This window comes from Bombina bombina, chromosome 1 (assembly GCF_027579735.1).
Source record: "Bombina bombina isolate aBomBom1 chromosome 1, aBomBom1.pri, whole genome shotgun sequence".
Lineage (NCBI taxonomy): Eukaryota > Metazoa > Chordata > Amphibia > Anura > Bombinatoridae > Bombina > Bombina bombina.
In genome coordinates this window covers 1,019,115,198-1,019,134,865 of record NC_069499.1, presented here as the reverse complement: position 1 = coordinate 1,019,134,865, position 19,668 = coordinate 1,019,115,198, and the positions used below count along the sequence as shown (strand labels likewise).

The following is a 19,668-nucleotide window of genomic DNA, read 5'->3' as shown; positions in this document are numbered from 1 at the left end:
TTTGTTATCAAGTTTATGCCTGTTTAACATGTCTGAACTACCAGATAGATTGTGTTCTGACTGTGGGGAAACCAAGGTTCCTTCTCATTTAACTATATGTATTTTATGTCATAAAAAAATTTAGTAAAAATGATGCCCAAGATGATTCCTCAAGTGAGGGGAGTAAGCATGGTACTGCATCATCCCCTCCTTCGTCTACACCAGTCTTGCCCATACAGGAGGCCCCTAGTACATCTAGTGCGCCAATACTCCTTACTATGCAACATTTAACGGCTGTAATGGATAATTCTATCAAAAACATTTTAGCCAATATGCCCACTTATCAGCGAAAGCGCGACTGCTCTGTTTTAGAAAATTCTGTAGAGCATGAGAACGCTGATGATATGGTTTCTGAAGGGCCCCTACACCAGTCTGAGGGGGCCAGGGAGGTTTTGTCTGAGGGAGAAATTTCAGATTCAGGAAACATTTCTCAACAAGCTGAACCTGATGTGATTACTTTTAAATTTAAGTTGGAACATCTCCGCGCTCTGCTTAAGGAGGTGTTATCCAATTTGGATGATTGTGATTATCTGGTCATTCCAGAACCACTATGTAAAATGGAAAAGTTCTTAGAGGCCCCGGGGTCCCCCGAAGCTTTTCCTATATCCAAGCGGGTGGCGTACATTGTTAGTAAGAATGGGACAGGCCCGGTATACCTTTAGTACCTCCCCCCATATTTATAAAATTGTTTTCCTATAGTCGACCCCAGAAAGGACTGATGGCAGACAGTCCCCAAGGTCGAGGGGGCGGTTTCTACTCTACACAAGCGCGCCACTATACCCATAGAAGATAGTTGTGCTTTCCAAGATCCTATGGATAAAAAATTAGAAGGTCTGCTAAAGATGTTTGTTCAGCAAGGTTCCCTTCTACAACCAATTGCATGCATTGTCCCTGTCACTGCAGCCGCGTGTTTCTAGTTTTATGAGCTAGGAAAGGCGATTATTAGTAATTCTTCTTCTTATGAGGAGATTATGGACAGAATTCGTGCTCTTAAATTGGCTAATTCTTTCACCCTAGACGCCACCTTGCAATTGGCTAGGTTAGCGGCGAAAAAATTCTGGGTTTGCTATTGTGGCGCAGAGCGCTTTGGTTAAAATCTTGGGCAGCGGATGCGTCTTCCAAGAACAAATTGCTTGACATTCCTTTCAAGGGGAAAACACTCTTTGGCCCTGACTTGAAAGAGATTATCTCTGATATCACTGGGGGCAAGGGCCACGCCCTTCCTCAGGATAGGTCCTTTCAAGACCAAAAATAAACCTAAGTTTCGTCCCTTTCGCAGAAACGGATCAGCCCCAAGGGCTACGTCCTCTAAGCAGGAAGGTAATACTTCTCAAGCCAATCCAGCCTGGAGACCTATGCAAGGCTGGAACAAAGGAAAGCAGGCCAGGAAACCTGCCACTGCTACCAAGACAGCATGAAATGCGGGCCCCCGATCCGGGACCGGATCTGGTGGGGGGCAGACTCTCTCTCTTCGCTCAGGCTGGGGCAAGAGATGTTCTGGATCCTTGGGCGCTAGAAATAGTCTCCCAAGGTTATTCTCTGGAGTTCAAGGGGCTTCCTCCAAGGGGGAGGTTCCACAGGTCTCAGTTGTCTTCAGACCACATAAGAAGACAGGCATTCTTACATTGGGTAGAAGACCTGCTAAAAATGGGAGTGATTCATCCTGTTCCATTAGGAGAACAAGGGATGGGGTTCTACTCCAATCTGTTCATAGTTCCCAAAAAAGAGGGAACGTTCAGACCAATCTTAGATCTCAAGATCTTGAACAAGTTTCTCAAGGTTCCATCGTTCAAGATGGAAACCATTCGAACACTTCTTCCTTCCATCCAGGAAGGTCAATTCATGACCAAGGTGGATTTCAAGGATGCGTATCTACATATTCCTATCCACAAGGAACATCATCGGTTCCTAAGGTTTGCATTCCTGGACAAGCATTTCCAGTTCGTGGCGTTTTCTTTCGGATTAGCCACTGCTCCTAGGATTTTCTCATAGGTACTAGGGTCCCTTCTGGCGGTGCTAAGACCAAGGGGCATTGCTGTAGTACCTTACTTGGACGACATTCTGATTCGAGCGTCGTCCCTTCCTCAAGTAAAGGCTCACACGGACATTGTCCTGGCCTTTCTCAGATCTCACGGATGGAAAGTGAACGTGGAAAAGAGTTCTCTATCTCCGTCAACGAGGGTTCCCTTCTTGGGAACTATAATAGACTCCTTAGAAATGAGGATTTTTCTGACAGAAGCCAGAAAAACAAAACTTCTAGACTCTTGTCGGATACTTCATTCCGTTCCTCTTCCTTCCATAGCGCAGTGCATGGAAGTGATAGGTTTGATGGTAGCGGCAATGGACATAGTTCCTTTTGTGCGCATTCATCTAAGACCATTGCAACTGTTCATGCTCAGTCAGTGGAATGGGGACTATTCAGACTTGTCTCCGAAGATACAAGTAAATCAGAGGACCAGAGACTCATTCCGTTGGTGGCTGTCCCTGGACAACCTGTCACAAGGGATGACCTTCCGCAGACCAGAGTGGGTCATTGTCACGACCGACGCCAGTCTGATGGGCTGGGGCGCGGTCTGGGGATCCCTGAAAGCTCAGGGTCTTTGGTCTCGGGTAGAATCTCTTCTACCAATAAATATTCTGGAACTGAGAGCGATATTCAATGCTCTCAAAGCTTGGCCTCAGCTAGCGAGGGCCAAGTTCATACATCAACCATCAGGGGGGAACAAGGAGTTCCCTAGCGATGGAAGAAGTGACCAAAATCATTCTATGGGCGGAGTCTCACTCCTGCCACCTGTCTGCTATCCACATCCCAGGAGTGGAAAATTGGGAAGCGGATTTTCTGAGTCGTCAGACATTGCATCCGGGGGAGTGGGAACTCCATCCGGAAATCTTTGCCCAAGTCACTCAACCGTGGGGCATTCCAGACATGGATCTGATGGCCTCTCGTCAGAACTTCAGAGTTCCTTACTACGGGTACAGATCCAGGGATCCCAAGGCGGCTCTAGTGGATGCACTAGTAGCACCTTGGACCTTCAAACTAGCTTATGTGTTCCCGCCGTTTCCTCTCATCCCCAGGCTGGTAGCCAGGATCAATCAGGAGAGGGCGTCGGTGATTTTGATAGCTCCTGCGTGGCCACGCAGGACTTGGTATGCAGATCTGGTGAATATGTCATCGGCTCCACCATGGAAGCTACCTTTGAGACGAGACCTTCTTGTTCTAGGTCCGTTCGACCCACTCCAGCTGACTGCTTGGAGATTGAACGCTTGATCTTATCAAAGCGAGGGTTCTCAGATTCTGTTATTAATACTCTTGTTCAGGCCTGAAAGCCTGTAACCAGAAAAATTACCACATAATTTGGTATATCTGTTGGTGTGAATCTGCAGGATTCCCTTGGGACAAGGTTAAGATTCCTAAGAGTCTATCCTTCCTTCGAGAAGGATTGGAAAAAGGATTATCTGCAAGTTCCTTGATGGGACAGATTTCTGCCTTGTCTGTGTTACTTCACAAAAAGCTGGCAGCTGTGCCAGATGTTCTAGCCTTTGTTCAGGCTCTGGTTAGAATCAAGCCTGTTTACAAAATTTTGACTCCTCCTTGGAGTCTCAACCTAGTTCTTTCAGTTCTTCAGGGGGTTCCGTTTGAACCCTTACATTCCGTTGATATTAAGTTATTATCTTGGAAAGTTTTGTTTTTGGTTGCAATTTCTTCTGCTAGAAGAGTTTCAGAATTATCTGCTCTGCAGTGTTCTTCTCCTTATCTGGTGTTCCATGCAGATAAGGTGGTTTTGCGTACTAAACCTGGTTTTCTTCCAAAAGTTGTTTCTAACAAAATCATTAACCAGGAGATAGTTGTGCCTTCTTTGTGTCCTAATCCAGTTTCAAAGAAGGAACGTTTGTTGCACAACTTGGATGTAGTTCGTGCTCTCAAATTTTACTTAGCAGCTACTAAGGATTTCAGACAAACTTTGTCGTTGTTTGTTGTTTATTCTGGTAAACGGAGAGGTCAAAAAGCAACTTCTACCTCTCTCTCCTTCTGGATTAAAAGCATTATCCGATTGGCTTATGAGACTGCCGGACGGCAGCCTCCTGAAAGAATCACAGCTCACTCCACTAGGGCTGTGGCTTCCACATGGGCCTTCAAGAACGAGGCTTCTGTTGATCAGATATGTAAGGCAGCGACTTGGTCTTCACTGCACACTTTTTCTAAATTTTACAAATTTGATACTTTTGCTTCTTCTGAGGCTATTTTTGGGAGAAAGGTTTTGCAAGCCGTGGTGCCTTCCATTTAGGTGACCTGATTTACTCCCTCCCTTCATCCGTGTCCTAAAGCTTTGGTATTGGTTCCCACAAGTAAGGATGACGCCGTGGACCGGACACACCTATGTTGGAGAAAACAGAATTTATGTTTACCTGATAAATTAATTTCTCCAACGGTGTGTCCGGTCCACGGCCCGCCCTGGTTTTTTTAATCAGGTCTGATAATTTATTTTCTTTAACTACAGTCACCACGGTAACATATGGTTTCTCCTATGCAAATATTCCTCCTTAACGTCGGTCGAATGACTGGGGTAGGCGGAGCCTAGGAGGGATCATGTGACCAGCTTTGCTGGGCTCTTTGCCATTTCCTGTTGGGGAGGAGAGTGTCCCACAAGTAAGGATGACGCCGTGGACCGGACACACCGTTGGAGAAAGTAATTTATCAGGTAAACATAAATTCTGTTTTTAGAAGAAAGATTTGCAAAGGTATTTGTGTTGTAGTAAAATAATTTCAAATTAATAATCACCAGTAGGAGCCCCTGCAGCCATCAGACTTGACTTCCCCAATGTTATGGCAACAGTTGTAACAGTGCTCCAATTTACTCATAGAATGCATACAAAGAGTTATCCTAACACACAGTTAACAGGGCCCAGAGTCATATTGAAGATTTGATATGTTCACAACAATGTTGCCTGTACATAAATGTCTTAAATCAGGTGGTGTTGGAATTAGAGTGGCAGCTCTGACATTTATGTACAGGTGACATTGTTGTGAACCTATCAAATCTTCAATATGACTCAAGGGTTTGTCCAGCCCTGTGTGCATTAGTGGTCTAAGCCCTAAGGCTTAGATCACTAATGCACACAGATATCATGGGCATTAAAATGTTGGCATAAGCCCTGTTCTTGCACACTTTGCATTGCAGTTTCATAATCTGATTTGCCTTATTTTCCTCCATTTTTTTTCCCCCTGTGTTTTTTTGGAGGAAAATAGTTTAAATCAAATCTTGAAAATACATTGCAAAGTTTGTTTAAAAGAAAAATCACCGCTGTGATTTAAACCCCCCCCCCCAAAAAAAACCTTTGCAATGTACTTTATTTGATTTGCCTTATTTTTCTTACGATTTTTCTGTTTTTCCCCACTGCCCCAGAAATGCTAGAATGCATTGGCAGATATACATGAGCGCCAGTGATGCAGCAATCACTGTGTAGAATGTTTTATTCCATTGTTTCTAGGGCAGTGCAGAAACACAGGAAAAATTGAAGGAACATAATGCAAACCAAATCCTGAAAATACAATGCAAAGTTTGTTTGAAAAATAAAACAACCATTCACCATTGTGTTTGAAAAAACAAGCAATGTATTTTCATGATTTGATTTGCACAATTTTCCTCCAATTTTTTACTGTCCTAGAAAGGATGCAATGCAACATTCTACACAGTGACTGCAGGTGCTCATTCATTCTACACAGTGACTGCAGCTGTATATCTGGCAATGCATTCCAGAATTTCTGGGGCAACGAAAAACAAAGAAAAAATTGGAGGAAAATAGGGCAAATCAAATAATGAAGAAACATATTTGTGAATGTTTGTATATGGTTTGTATATATGTGTGTGTGTGTGTATATAGTTATAATATGCATACATAAACCATGAAAAATACCTTGCTCCTAGATTTTGAACATATTTGTCAAGCACTGATCTACAGTCATGGGTGGAAAGGGCCTTCTTACCTTAGGATTAGAAAAGCCAAACCTAAGGGATCTACTTTTAGTCCCTTTCGTGCAGACAAGCCTCAGCGCCAGCAGATTTCCTCAAAATCTGAGCAATCCAAGGGATCTTGGAAGCCAGCAAACTCTTGGCATAAGTCCAAGCAGAACAAGAAGTCGGCATGAAGGGGCGTCCTTGGGCCACGTAGGGGGCAGACTATCTTTTTGCGGGGGCCTGGGGGGGAGACGTTACAGACCCTTGGGTACTGGAGGTCGTTGCCCAGGGGTACAGGATAGGTTTCAAATCGTATCCGCCCAGAGGCAGGTTCCTCCTGTCAAACATCTCTTCAAAACCAGAGAAGAGAGACGCCTTCCTGGGATGTGAGGGATCGCTCATCTCTTGGGGTAATCGTCCCAGTTCCCAGTTTCTCCGGCAGAAAGAGGTCTGGGGTATTATTCAAACCTTTTCGTGGTCCCAAAGAAGGGCACGTTTCGTCCAATTCTGGACCTAAAGTCCCTTAACAAGTTTTTGTCAGTCCCATGGTTTTAGATGGAGACAATTAGGTCAATTTTGCCTCTGGTTCAAGAGGGGTAATTCATGACTATAGACCTGAAGGATGCTTACCTTCATGTTCCAATCCACAAGGATCACTTTAAATTTCTAAGGTTCGCCTTCCTGGACCAGCATTTCCATTTTCTGGCCCTTCCATTTGGTCTGGCAATGGCCCAAAGAGTCTTTACAAAGGTTCTGGGAGCTCTTCTCGCAGTAGCGAGAGCCAGAGGGATTGCAGTGGGCTCCGTATCTGGACGATATCCTGGTCCAGGCTCCATCCTACAGTCTGGCAGAGGATCACTAGAGAGCTGCTCTCCTACTTCAATCCCACGGGTGGAAGCTAAACGAAGTTAAAAAGTTTTATTGGTCCCCAGCAACAGGATTGAGTTCCTGGGTGCGATACTAAATTCCTCTGCGATGAAAATATTAACAGACCAGAGACGTTGCAAGCTTGTATCCAATTGTCTAGCCCTGCAGACGTCTTCCGGGACATCTGTGGCCAGGTGTATGGAGGAAATCAGGCTCATGATATCCAGCATAAATGTCATTCCATTCGCCGGGTTTCATCTCAGACCTCTGCAGCTGTGCATGTTGAGACAATGGAACGGCGATCATTCAGATTTGTCCCAACAGATCTCTGGATAGGGAGGGAGTTCCTGTGTTGGTGGACCCGACCGGGTCTGTTGCCTCAGGGGACTTCCTTCATGAGACAATCCTGGGAGATTGTAACCACAGACGCGCTTCTATCAGGATGGGGACCCGTTTGGGGTGCCAGAAAGGCGCAAGACAGATGGACTCGAGAGGAATCAAGCTTACATATAATTATTCTGGAATTTCGAGCGATATTCAATGCTTTTGACCCTCTCTGGGGTTGCCCTAATTCATCAGATTCCAGTCGGACAACATCACCTCAGTGGTTTACATAAATGACCAGGGGGGGATGAGAAGCTCCCTAGCAATGAGGGAAGTATCCCAGATTCTGGAATGGGCAGAGAATCACAATTATTCGCTCTCAGCGATCCGCATTCCGGGTGTGGACAATTGGGAAGCAGATTTTCTGAGCAGACAGACGTTTCATCCAGGGGAATGGTCTCTCCACCCCGAGATGTTTGTGAAGATCTGCAGCAGATGGGAGACGCCGGAAATCTCATGGCGTCCAGACTTAATTGCAAGCTATCCAGATACGGGTCGCGATCCAGGGATCTCCATGCGGAACTGATAGACACCTTAGCGGTACCCTGGGACTTCAACCTAATCTACATATTTCCACTGTTGCCTCTTCTACCTCGAGTAGTGGCCCGCATCAAGCAGGAGCAAGCCTTGGCTATTCTGATTGTTCCGTCGTGGCCGTGGAGGACGTGGTTTGCGGATCTAGTGGCGATGTCATATCCGCCGTGGAAGTTTCCTTGTCGCAAGTATCTTCTAGTTAAAGGTCCTTTTCTACATCAAAATCTCGATTCTCTGAGGCTGACTGCATGGAGATTAAAGCCTAGTGTTAGCCAAGAGGTTTTTCAGAGAGAGTGATTGACACACTCGTCCAGGCCAGGAAGCCGGTCACTAGACTCATATACCACAAGGTGTGGAGGACCTACTTGTCCTGGTGTGAGGAACGAGGATACCCATGGCATAAGGTCAAGGTATCCAGGATTTTGGCCTTTCTCCAGGATGATCTGGATAAGGGTCTTGCCACTAGTTCCTTAAGGGGACTGATCTCGGCTTTATTGGTACTGTTGCATAAGAAGTTTGCAAAGCTTCCTGACATTCAGTCCTTTGTTCAGGCTCTGGTTAGGATTAGACCGGTTTTCAGAAATCCGGCTCCTCCCTGGAGCTTAAACTTCGTGCTTAAAGGGACAATGAACCCAAAATTTTTTCTTTTGTGATTCAGATAGAGCATGCAATTTTAAGCAACTTTCTAATTTTACTCCTATTAATTTTTTCTTCATTCTCTTGCTAGCTTTATTTGAAAAAGCATCAAAGCTTTTTTTGTTGGATGAATTTATCCACCTATCAGCAAGGACAACCAAGGTTGTTCACCAAAAATAGGCCGGCATCTAAACTTACATTCTTGCATTTCAAATAAAGATACCAAAAGAATAAAGAAAATGATAGGAGTAAATTAGAAAGTTGCTTAAAATTTAATGCTCTATCTGAATGATGAAAGAAAAATTTGGGGTTCAGTGTCCCTTTAAGGTCTTGCAGAGGGCTCCGTTTGAGCCTATGCATGCCCTGGACATTAAGATTCTCTCATAGAAGGTCCTGTTATTGGCTATTGCATCGGCACGCAGAGTTGGCGGCCTTACGTTTTAAGCCTCCTTACTTGGCTTTTCATGCTGACAAGGCCATTCTGCGAACCGGTTTGGGATTTCTTCCCAAGGTAGTGTCGAGTCGTAACATTAACCAGGAGATAGTGGTTCCCTCCTTGTGTCCTAACCCTTCGTCCTTGAAGGAGAGGTTACTTCTTAATCTGGATGTGGTTCGAGCCTTGAAGTTTTATCTTCATGCCACAAAGAAGTTCAGATAGACGTCGTCCTTATTCTTTGTGTATTCTGGAAAGGGCAGAGGGCCTCGGCAACTTCTATCTTTTTGGTTGAAGAGTATGATCAGTCTGGCTTATGATACAGCGGGACACAAGCCTCCTCAGAGGATTAAGGCTCACTCGACTAGAGCTATGGCCTCTTCTTGGGTCTTTAAGACCAACCTGGTCTTCCTTACATACTTTTGCAACATTTTTTTACAAATTTGACTTTTTTTTTTTTTGGTGGAAGCAGCTTTTGGGAGAGAGGTTTTACAGGCTGTGGTGCCTTCAGTATAGGGTCCGCCTCCTTTACCCTCCCGTTTTCTTCATTGTGTGTCCTAGAGCTTGGGTATTTATTCCCACAAGTGATGAATGAAGCAGTGGAGTCTCCTCCCCTTTTAGGTGGAAAACATAAATTATGCTTACCTGATAATTTCTATTCCATCGTGGGGAGTCTACTGCACCCACCTTTTCTCTGGTGGGCTGACCCAAATTTATTTTTGTTTTTCTGGCACCATTTATACCCTGATATTTCTCCTACTGTTCCTTGTTCCCTTGGCAGAATGACTGGGGGATGAGGGAATTAGGAGAGGTATATAAGCCTTTGGCTGGGGTGTCTTTGCCTCCTCCTGGTGGCCAGGTTCTTAATTCCCACAAGTGATGAATGAAGCAGTGGATTCTCCTCCACATGCATCTTAGTGCCTGCATAATGCCTTCGTATAAATCCTCAACTAAGGATTCCATGTCCTACTAAAAAATTGCAGAGCCCTTGATTTTTAAAGACTCTGAAGTGCCAGCCTCCTATCCCCAAAAGATAATAGGCACTTACCTGCATCTAGCTGTCCGGCATGTAGACCGCTTACCCGGTATGAGAGGAAGCCACTCCTCACAGAGACCTTTCTATACCAGGGCGGCAACATGTTAGGAACTTGTAAGGTGGGCCTTGCTGCGTTTTCCTAACTGCTTTAAAGCCACCACTCCCTAATGAAGAGACTAACGTGGAGTACAGCTATACCCGATCTTGAAAGGAAATATTAGAGCAAACATACTCTATTTATTTCACTTCAATCAAGATTTTATTTTTTTGAAAGACCATCTTTTTCAGACACCAAAAACGTCATCACCTCCTTGCACTGAAGGCAAAGAGAATGACTGGTGATTGTGGGAAGGGAAGTGACTTAACAGCTTTGCTGTGGTGCTCTTTGCCGCCTCCTGCTGGCCAGGAGTGATATTCCCAACAGTAATTGATGATTCCGAGGATTTACCGTATCTTAGGAAACAAATTAAAATATCCTGTAAACAAATCTGTTCAATTTAATAGTCATTCTCCCCCCCCCCATTTATAACCCTCCAAATAGCTTGCTTTTTTTTTAAATTTATTTTTAAATTTGTTTCAGAGGAGAAATCCACAAATAGATCTCATAAGATATATAAATTTATAAAAAATAAATATATATATTATTATTATTATTATTTATTATTATTTATTAGTTATTTGTTATTGTTATTGTTATTATTATTTTCAAACTGCAATCTTCTGGCTTTGCGTGGATGCAGCAATTTTTCTCTGGTGATAGAGGCTGCTCTGCTTCCTCTGGATGGCAGGCAGTCAAACTATTGGGTGAACTGCTTCTCAACTGTGTTTTTTTTTTTTTTTCTTAAAAGGGAAGAGTCCAAAGCTGCATTCATTACTTTTAGGAAATACAGAACCTGGCCACCAGGAGGAGGCAATGACACCCCAGCCAAAGCCTAAATACCTCCCCCATCCCCCAGTCATTCTTTGCCTTTCGTCACAGGAGGAAGCTGGTCAGTTCCTGTTCAGACGGTTGGTGTTCTTTTTAGAGAACTCTTTACTAGCTGCTGGGATAGTTATCCTATTTCTGCTGTCTAGCTTGCAGATCTAGATCTAATATGAGGCAATGGGGAACTCATGGTTTTCCTTGAGTACTTTAGGGTATGGTACAGGGTCAGATATGAGGGTGTTAGAGTCCTTTTTGGGACAGGTTTCTCTGTGTATGGATCTTTTTCTTTGGTCCGTGTGTTCTAGGGAGTTCGTCTCCCTGGGCGTTGCTATTGTACGACAACCATGGGTTGTTCTATGTTCTACAGAGTGGAATGATCCTTTTGATTTTTCATGAGAATCTGTTCTTTTTAGGGGCAGATAGCGGTCCTCATCTTGACCAGGTACCTTCATGGGAGTCTTGATCCGCGGGGATGACTCCTCGGGGGTTGTTTGGGCTTGACGGATTCTAGGACTGAGGGGTTTTAGTTCTGCATTGCCTGCGGTGTAACTAATGTTCAGTTAACTGGGCTTTGGGTTTTCACCCGTGTTGTCTATACTTTTTTTTTTTATGGTTTCAAGTGATCAGGCTGTGGTGCCTTTTGAAGGGGCTGCTTTTTTTACCCACCCGTTGTTTGCATTCAGTGTTCTCTAGCTTGGGTATTCTTTTCCAAAAAGTAATGAATGCAGCTATTGACTCTTCCCTTTTAAGAAGAAAAACATAAATTGTGCTTACCTGATTTAATTTTCTTCTGAAGGGAGGAGTCCACAGCTCCCGCCCGTGGTTTTATCTTGAGGCGGCTGTGATTTTTTTTTTTTTTTTTCTGGCACCTTTTTTCACCCTGATATTTCTCCTACTGTTCTTTGTTCCCTTGGCAGAATGACTGGGGGATGGGGAAGTGGGGGAGGTATTTAGGCCTTTGGCTGTGGTGTCTTTGCCTCCTCCTGGTGACCAGGTTCTGTATTTCCCAAAAGTAATGAATGCAGCTGTAGACTCTTCCCTTCAGAAGAAAATGAAATTATCAGGTAAGCATATTTTATGTTTTTTGTTGTTGTTTTCCCCTCTCTCAATTTTGTGTTTTTTTTTTTTTTTTAAAGACCATAGTTAATACTCAGAATGACCAGGATAATAATCACACAGGTTTAATATAGCTAAAGTTCTTTTAAACGTTTGAAAGCTTCTAAATGTGACTTTTTTTGTCCATTCTAGTTGCACAAAAGGATATATAGCTTCCAGATTTTTTTATACGTTCGCTGGTATATAGGGAGGAATAATATGATGTGAATGCCTCCGCTATTAATTTAGAGTCCTGTATAATTTTTCCCTGCGATTTCAGCGCGGCTACGTGTTTAGTGGTGGTGTTTATATTTACTAGTGATGTTAAGTTTCCCCGATTTGTCCCTGTATATCTAGTATTTACCTGTAGTACGCAGAAGTGACTGTGAGGCCTGGTGAACTAGCAGCGCATCGTGTTCTGTTTTTATACCCATATACTTGCGGTAGTTTTGATTAGAGGGAGTGGTACAATAAGGCATGTCATTTTAAAACAACTTTCCAATTTACTTTTATCAAATGTGGTATTTATTGTTAAAGGCTAAACCTAGGTAGGCTCATAGGCTAATTTCTCCAACATTGGTGTGTCTGGTCCACGGCGTCATCCTTACTTGTGGAGGCAGCCTCCTGAACGAATCACAGCTCACTCTACTAGGGCTGTGGCTTCCACATGGGCCTTCAAGAACGAGGCTTCTGTTGATCAGATATGTAAGGCAGCGACTTGGTCTTCTCTGCACACTTGCCAAATTTTACAAATTTGATACTTATGCTTCTTCGGAGGCTATTTTTGGGAGAAAGGTTTTGCAAGCCGTGGTGCCTTCTGTTTAGGTAACCTGATTTGCTCCCTCCCTTCATCCGTGTCCTAAAGCTTTGGTATTGGTTCCCACAAGTAAGGATGACGCCGTGGACCGGACACACCAATGTTGGAGAAAACAGAATAACAGATAACATTGTATAATATAGTAGATAACATTGTGCTCACTCTAGTTGAGTTAGTCTGCACTAAGTGCCTAAAATGCAAGTCTGTCAAAATATCTGAGATAAGAGGGCAGGCAGCAGAAGCTAAGATACAAGGTAGTCAGTCCTAGAGGTTAAACAGTGTTGGTTATGCAAAAATGAGCAATGTTAAATATAAAGATTATCTATCTTTTTAAACATTAAAATTTTTGGTGTTTACGGTCCCTTTAACATAGATCTATCCGATTATATATTGGATATGAAGGAGTCAGTAGGGTCATATTATATATAGGATAGGGGAAAGAACCCTGAGGGCTTTGGGAGTTTCTACTTACTCCATGAAGGCATGAGGCACATACCATTACCCGAGTAAACATTACTTTGAGTGCAATGAAAGTAATATTGGTAATTGTAACTAGTGATGGTGTGTGTTCCTTTTTATTTATTTTTTATACATTTACACATATGCCCCACATTTAGACACATTAAAAAAAAAAAAGTCACACCCATGACAAAATGTGTTTACTAGATCCTAAAGTCATTAAAGGGTTTAAAAAAATATTCTCCATTAGTAGAAAGTTAAATCAAACAAAACATAAGAATATTTTTTTGTTAAATGAACACTTAAAAATTCTGTGTGGCCACTGTCTACAGCTAGATAAGCAAGCAGACATTGCAGAACGTAGGTTCCATTGTCACATTTTGCAGCAAAAGTCCTCATAATAAACTGATTGCCGCTAGATGCCTCCTAGCAACACTTCAAAGGAAAAACTGATACCTTGCCTTCCTGTAGAGGCCTCGGGCCCTCTTGTTGCACTAGATAAATAAAAAAAATACTTTTAAAATGATGAATACACATTGTAATAATTTATATTGAAGGGACAGGCTAGTCAAAATTAAACTTTCATGATTAAGATAAGGAATGCGAATTTAAACAACTTTTTCCAATTTACTTTTATAAAATTTTCTTGGTTGAAAGCTAAACCTAGCCAGGCTCATATGCCAATTTCTAAGCCCTTAAAGGCTGCCTCTTATCTCCAGTGCATTTTTCAGTTTTTCACAGCTAGACGGCGCTAGTTTGTGTGCCATATAGTTAAAATTTTCTCAGTCCAGTAGTTACCTAGGAGTCAGCACTGATTGGCTAAAATGCAAGTCTATCAAAAGAACTGAAATAAGGGGACAGTCTGCAGAGGCTTAGAAACAAGGCAATCCGAGGTTTAAAGTGTATATAAGTGAAAAACAAAGCAAAAAATAAAGTATGAGGATATATATAATCTGTGGGATATTCTTCAATATTGGTGATTTAAGTGGTTTCTTGCCTCGAATAAAACAAGAAAATATAGTGTTATAAATTTTAGATAAATGGGTAATTTCACACAGGTGATCCCGCCAAGGGGTTACTCACTTTTCAAAGCCACCCAGGCTCTGGAGTAGACGCACACCTGGTTTTATACTGCCAGGTACCCAGTATAACACCAATCGCTGGCTGCTGCTTTAGGTAAATAGCATTTATTTTAAAAACAAATAAAAAATAAAAAAAAGCCACAAATGAACCCTCTTACGTAAAGTCACTCGGGTAACAACTAGCAAACTAATTGTAAAAAGGGTTACAATAGAGTGAGAAGTCTAGCTCTGCAAAAAAAGAATTTACATGACTCTGCAAGACTGGTTGAAATAAAAGGGTATATCATTCCATTGCATTAAAACTGTTAAACTTTATTAGGGAATAAATAGAAGGCATCCACTAATGATCATTCATATACATACATTTTAAAAACACTTCAACCAGGAGGTAATAATAATATATCTCTTAGAAGTATTATGATGCTAGTAGATCAGCCAGCAGTTTAATATTTAAATATATACTAAGCCCTTACAATCCGAGGGCTGAATTTACAAGTACTCGTAAAGTATAGAACTGCTGAGCTGAAGTAGCGAATAGTAATTATACTAGAGACTTAAGTTAGACCATGGTAAGCAGGATTAAAACACAAAGGAGAGACAAAGCTACTCCTGTGGAACCCTGACGCATGTTTCACTAAAAACACTTCCTCAGAGGGGGTCAGTATTGATCGTTTGTGGATGCCTTCTATTTATTCCCTAATAAAGTTTAACAGTGTGAATGCAATGGAATGATATACCCTTTTATTTCAACCAGTCTTGCAGAGTCATGTAAATCCCTTTTTTGCAGAGCTAGACTTCTCACACTCTATTGTAACCCTTTTTACAATTAGTTTGCTAGTTGTTACTTGTTCTCTGTCCAGTTTCTGCAACAGGTTTAAATTCCCTTTTTAATAAGGTCAATATTATTAATAATTGTACTCTTGACCTCATTTAAGTGAAGTAACGTATGGGAATTACCTGTCCTATAATTATTCTGTCCCCCTTACCTTGTTCTTTTGTACTTTAAACTAAAGTCACTCGGGTATCTGTCCACATGCAAAGTAAAGTGGAAGTGAGATCACAACACCCTTCTCAGATGGAGATACACTCAATACCTGTCCTGGTGACTAATTGTAAGGGCGTGCATTAATATAAATGTTGGTTATGGGTAATATAGGGATTATCTATTTAAACAATACAAATTCTGAAGTAGACTGTCCCTTTAAGTATAACACACTGCTTAGTGTTTTATTACAACATTGATGCAGACTGTTTATCACTTTAAATTGAACTTGGTTTGTCCGTTTTAGACCCCTTTATCTGAGAGAATAAAGCCAAAATTTAAAGCAAATCTAAATAGCATGCATTTACTACCCTTCCCATGTTTACAGCTTTTTTTTTTCTTTCCTAGTTCTTGAATTTCTGGTCCAAACAAGATGCTTTGGAGCTGGAAAACCCCTCCCTGACATCTACGCCGGTTTGTAGCCAGAAAGTGGTGGTAACCACTCCACTCCACCGGGATAAGACGCCCCTGGGGCAGAAGAACGCGTAAGTGTTTAATTTAAAAAAATATCTAAAATATATATAAGTGTTTTATATATATATATATATATATATATAAAAAAAAAAATATTCTGCATGCTAGATTTTTTTTTTCTGTGTCAGGTTAACAGCTGATGGAAGTCTCTTTATTTAGATGCTAAAATGAAAGGGTTGATATTTCAGAGTGCCTTACCATTAGTTTCTAGCTTAGACTAGTGAAAAGGGCTATTACATTTTAACCACCACCAAGATCATGACATCAGGAAAGATCTCACTAATTGCATAATTATATTCTAGGAAAACATTAAAAGGACATAAGTGCAAAAAGAAAATGCTCTGTTATAGCCTCTTAATATTGCACTAGTGCCTTTATATAACTGTTCAACCTCTAAAAAGAGCTAAAGCACATAGTCAGCTCCTGAGTCTGGGACCTTGCTTAACACATCTGGTGAGCCAATGACGAGATTGACATGTGTAGCTACCAATCACTAGCTAGCTCTCGGTAGTGCCTTCAAAAAAATATCTAGAGAAGTAAATCAGTGTCTCTCAAAGTTGCATGCTGTGTTTTAACCATGAAAGTTTAATTGTGACTTATATCCTTAGCACATTTTGCTTATTTAATTTGGCTAATCAATTGTGCTATTGTTATATCACATGAGTACATGCTTTTTAAAGACTAGTGCTTTTGTCTCATTGATTACTTTTGCCTTATTTAATGTTTTATGATCACCATTGTAGCCATCACATTTAAAGGGCCAATACATGTTTCCTTGTAATGGCAGTGAGAATCCAAAAAATTCATTTATAACCTATGGGAAATACTTCACCTGGCCACCAGGTAGTTATTTGCCTCATTTCATGGAGATAGGCAGAGAGGTGCTCTGCTGAATATTCTAGTTTTATTGTCCTTGATGGAGTTTCCTGCAAGAGAGGACAGGGGAGTTTTTGAAAGCCATGTTCTTAGTAGAGTTGTTGTGTATGTTAGCTACTCTGTCACAGGTAAGTTCCCATGCCTCCTGCAGGGACATACTGCTATCCTCCCATTACTTAGGCAAACAGTGTTAGTTACGGTTTTTCCTTTGTGTTACAGGACTTCTGCGTTACGCAAATTACATACAGGGTCCAGTATCCGGGTTAGTTTTGGCACACTGTCAGGAGGCGCTCTTCCTATGCATAGATCCTGCGGTGGTGGGCTAGTCACCAACTCCTACAGCAGGCAATTTTGGCTCCCCTCCCACCTCTTCCGATCTCTGTGCGCTAACAGCGTGAGAGCCAGAAGTGGGAGACGGCACACCGCTGGAGTGGTAATGTGTGAAGCTTGGCAGATTTCTGAGGTGGCGAGACACCTCAGACTGAGCATAATCAGTAGGCTTGCAGACCTAAGATTGCCGCGGGGGTAACACAGTAAATTAATCTATTTTGTGTATTAAAATAAGCCTCTATTTCCTACTCGCTATGGATGATTCTGATTTGAACCTAGTCAAAATGATAATTGCCCTATTTCATTTGGGTCAAATAAATGCTTGCTATGCAGGGTACATATTGTTTGCTCTCCTGTGCAATTATGCAGCCCATGCCTTACATCTGTGCTTTGGGATACAGACGTCCGCGGTATCCCCGCAATCTCATTCTTCCCTTGGACGTTTTGTGGACTCTCAGATATGCCAGTAAAATTAACCGCTAAAAGGTGGCCCCTAGTCCGGCACATGCTGTTCTCTGCGACCCAGTGTCTCAAATTCAGTCTCCCTTTCCTCGTGATTTTGCAGCCCAGTTACAATCTGACAGTTACAGGTAAACTGAAGAGGAAGATTAAATACTTTTCCTCTAAATCTAGAGCCAGCAGGGTGCTGCAGCGGTTAACCAAATGCAGCTTTCTGAAGTTGACGATTCCTCGGCTAGTTCTGAAGGAGAACTTCATCCTCTAACGCCTCTGGATTCTGAGGATATTTTAGATTTAAAATTTGACACCAAAGATATTTACTTAGAGGTTTTAAGCACACTAGGTGTACCTGAGTCTAAACCCTCAGGTACATAAGTTGGAATATGGTGTTTTAAACCTAAGTTGAAAACCCCTGAGGTCTCCCCAGTACCTTCATTTGTGTCAAACATTACCAAGGAGTGGAAAAACCTACTGTTCCTTTTTCTCCTTCTCCAAGCTTTAAGAAAATGTTTCCTGTTCCGGATAGCCACTTTAAAGTGTGGAATACTTTCCCTAATGTGGACAGTGCCATCTCCTCCCTCATTAAATTTACTTCTATCCCTCTGGAGAATAGCATATCTTTTAAGGACCCTATGGACTGGAAGTTAGGCTTGCTTTTTCAACTTGCCGTAGAAATTGCCGCAGTATCTGGGGCTGCCACTTTTTTGGTGTGACGCCTTATCCAAATTCCTTCATTTGTGTTGCCATTGTCCAAATCATTCATCTCAATGCCAAGATCTTTAGGCTTCGCTGTGCTAGTTAGGAGAGCTCTCTGGCTAAAGTCCTTGTCAGCGGACATTATTTCTTGGGCAGTAACCTGGATTTAGAAACCGACGCCAAGTCAGCATGAAAGGTCGGCCTCCGACCTGAGCTCAGGTAGGAGGCGGATTATCTCGGTTTCAAGAAGTTTATGCTTGTTCTATTCAGAATCCTTGGGTTCTGGAAATTATATCTCAGGAATACAAAATAGGTTTCCAATCTCGCACTCTAAGGGCAGGTACCTCCTATCAAAGATTTCAGGTAAAACAGGGAAAAAAGAACAGCTTTCCTACGATGTTTATGATTTGGTATCTATGGGACTTATTTCAGTGCCTCAAGCATAGAGTGTAGTATGCCTCAGAGACTGGACCTTCGAGCTCAGGGTCAAAAATCTTGATTCTCTGAGGCTGCATGGAGATTGAACTTTATAGTTTTGTCTGAGAGGATTCTCTGATGTGGTGATTTGATGCTCTGGTCCAGGCTCTTAAGCTAGTTACCAGACCTTAAGGTGTGGAGGACTTGTCATGGTGCGCCGAGCATGGCTTTCTTTGGCATAAGGTTTGGACTCCTTGTATCCTTCAGTTTCTTCAGAATGGTCTAGAGAAGGGCCTGTTGGCCATTTCTCTTAAAGGGCCAGTAAATACAGTAGATTTGCACAATCAACAAATTCACGATAAAGACAATGCAATAGCACTGTCTGAACTTCAAATGAGTACTAGATGTTTTTCATGTAATTGGCAAGAGTCCATGAGCTAGTGACGTATGGGATATACAATCCTACCAGGAGGGGCAAAGTTTCCCAAACCTCAAAATGCCTATAAATACACCCTTCACCACACCCACAATTCAGTTTTACAGACTTTGCCTCCTATGGAGGTGGTGAAGTAAGTTTGTGCTTGAGTTCTATGATTTTCTCTAAGCGCTTCTAAGCATTCTGAAGCCCAATTACTCTGAGTACAATGTTTGTCAGAGGGCTGTGAAGGGAGTAATCGCCTTTAAGTTTTTATGGTTTTCCTCACGGGAAATCTTTTCAAAGGTTCTCTGATCAGTTGTAGGGATTCATCTCCTACCTCCCTTTTCAGATAGACGATATACTCTACCATTACCTCTGCTGATAGTTTTTCAATACTGGTTTGGCTATCTGCTATATATGGATGGGTGTCTTTCGGTAAGCATGTTTTCATTACTTAAGACACACTCAGCTATGGTTTGGCACTTTATGTATTAATATAAAGTTTTATATATATGTATTGTACTGTTTCAAAATTGGGAAACCTATTTAGGAAGTTATTTTTTCTTACCTGGGGTATAGTCTTTTCTTTAAATTGATTGCTTTTTCGTTCATTTTCGCAGGCAAAATTAGGCTCGCGAGGTTGAACAATGCTGATATTGCGTCATTCTTGGTGTGAGCATTTTTTTTGGCGC

At 42.1% G+C, this 19,668-nt stretch overlaps 1 protein-coding gene across 1 annotated transcript in view; it reads left to right on the top strand.

Annotated features, from left to right (window-relative positions):
* The window catches only part of MYBL2 (MYB proto-oncogene like 2), a 214,011-nt gene that overhangs the window by 141,034 nt on the left and 53,309 nt on the right, over positions 1 to 19,668 (top strand). Inside the window, exon 9 of the mRNA XM_053716325.1 lies at positions 15,655 to 15,791. Coding sequence (XP_053572300.1) covers positions 15,655 to 15,791 — 137 coding nt within the window. The remainder of the gene's footprint in view (positions 1 to 15,654; positions 15,792 to 19,668) is intronic.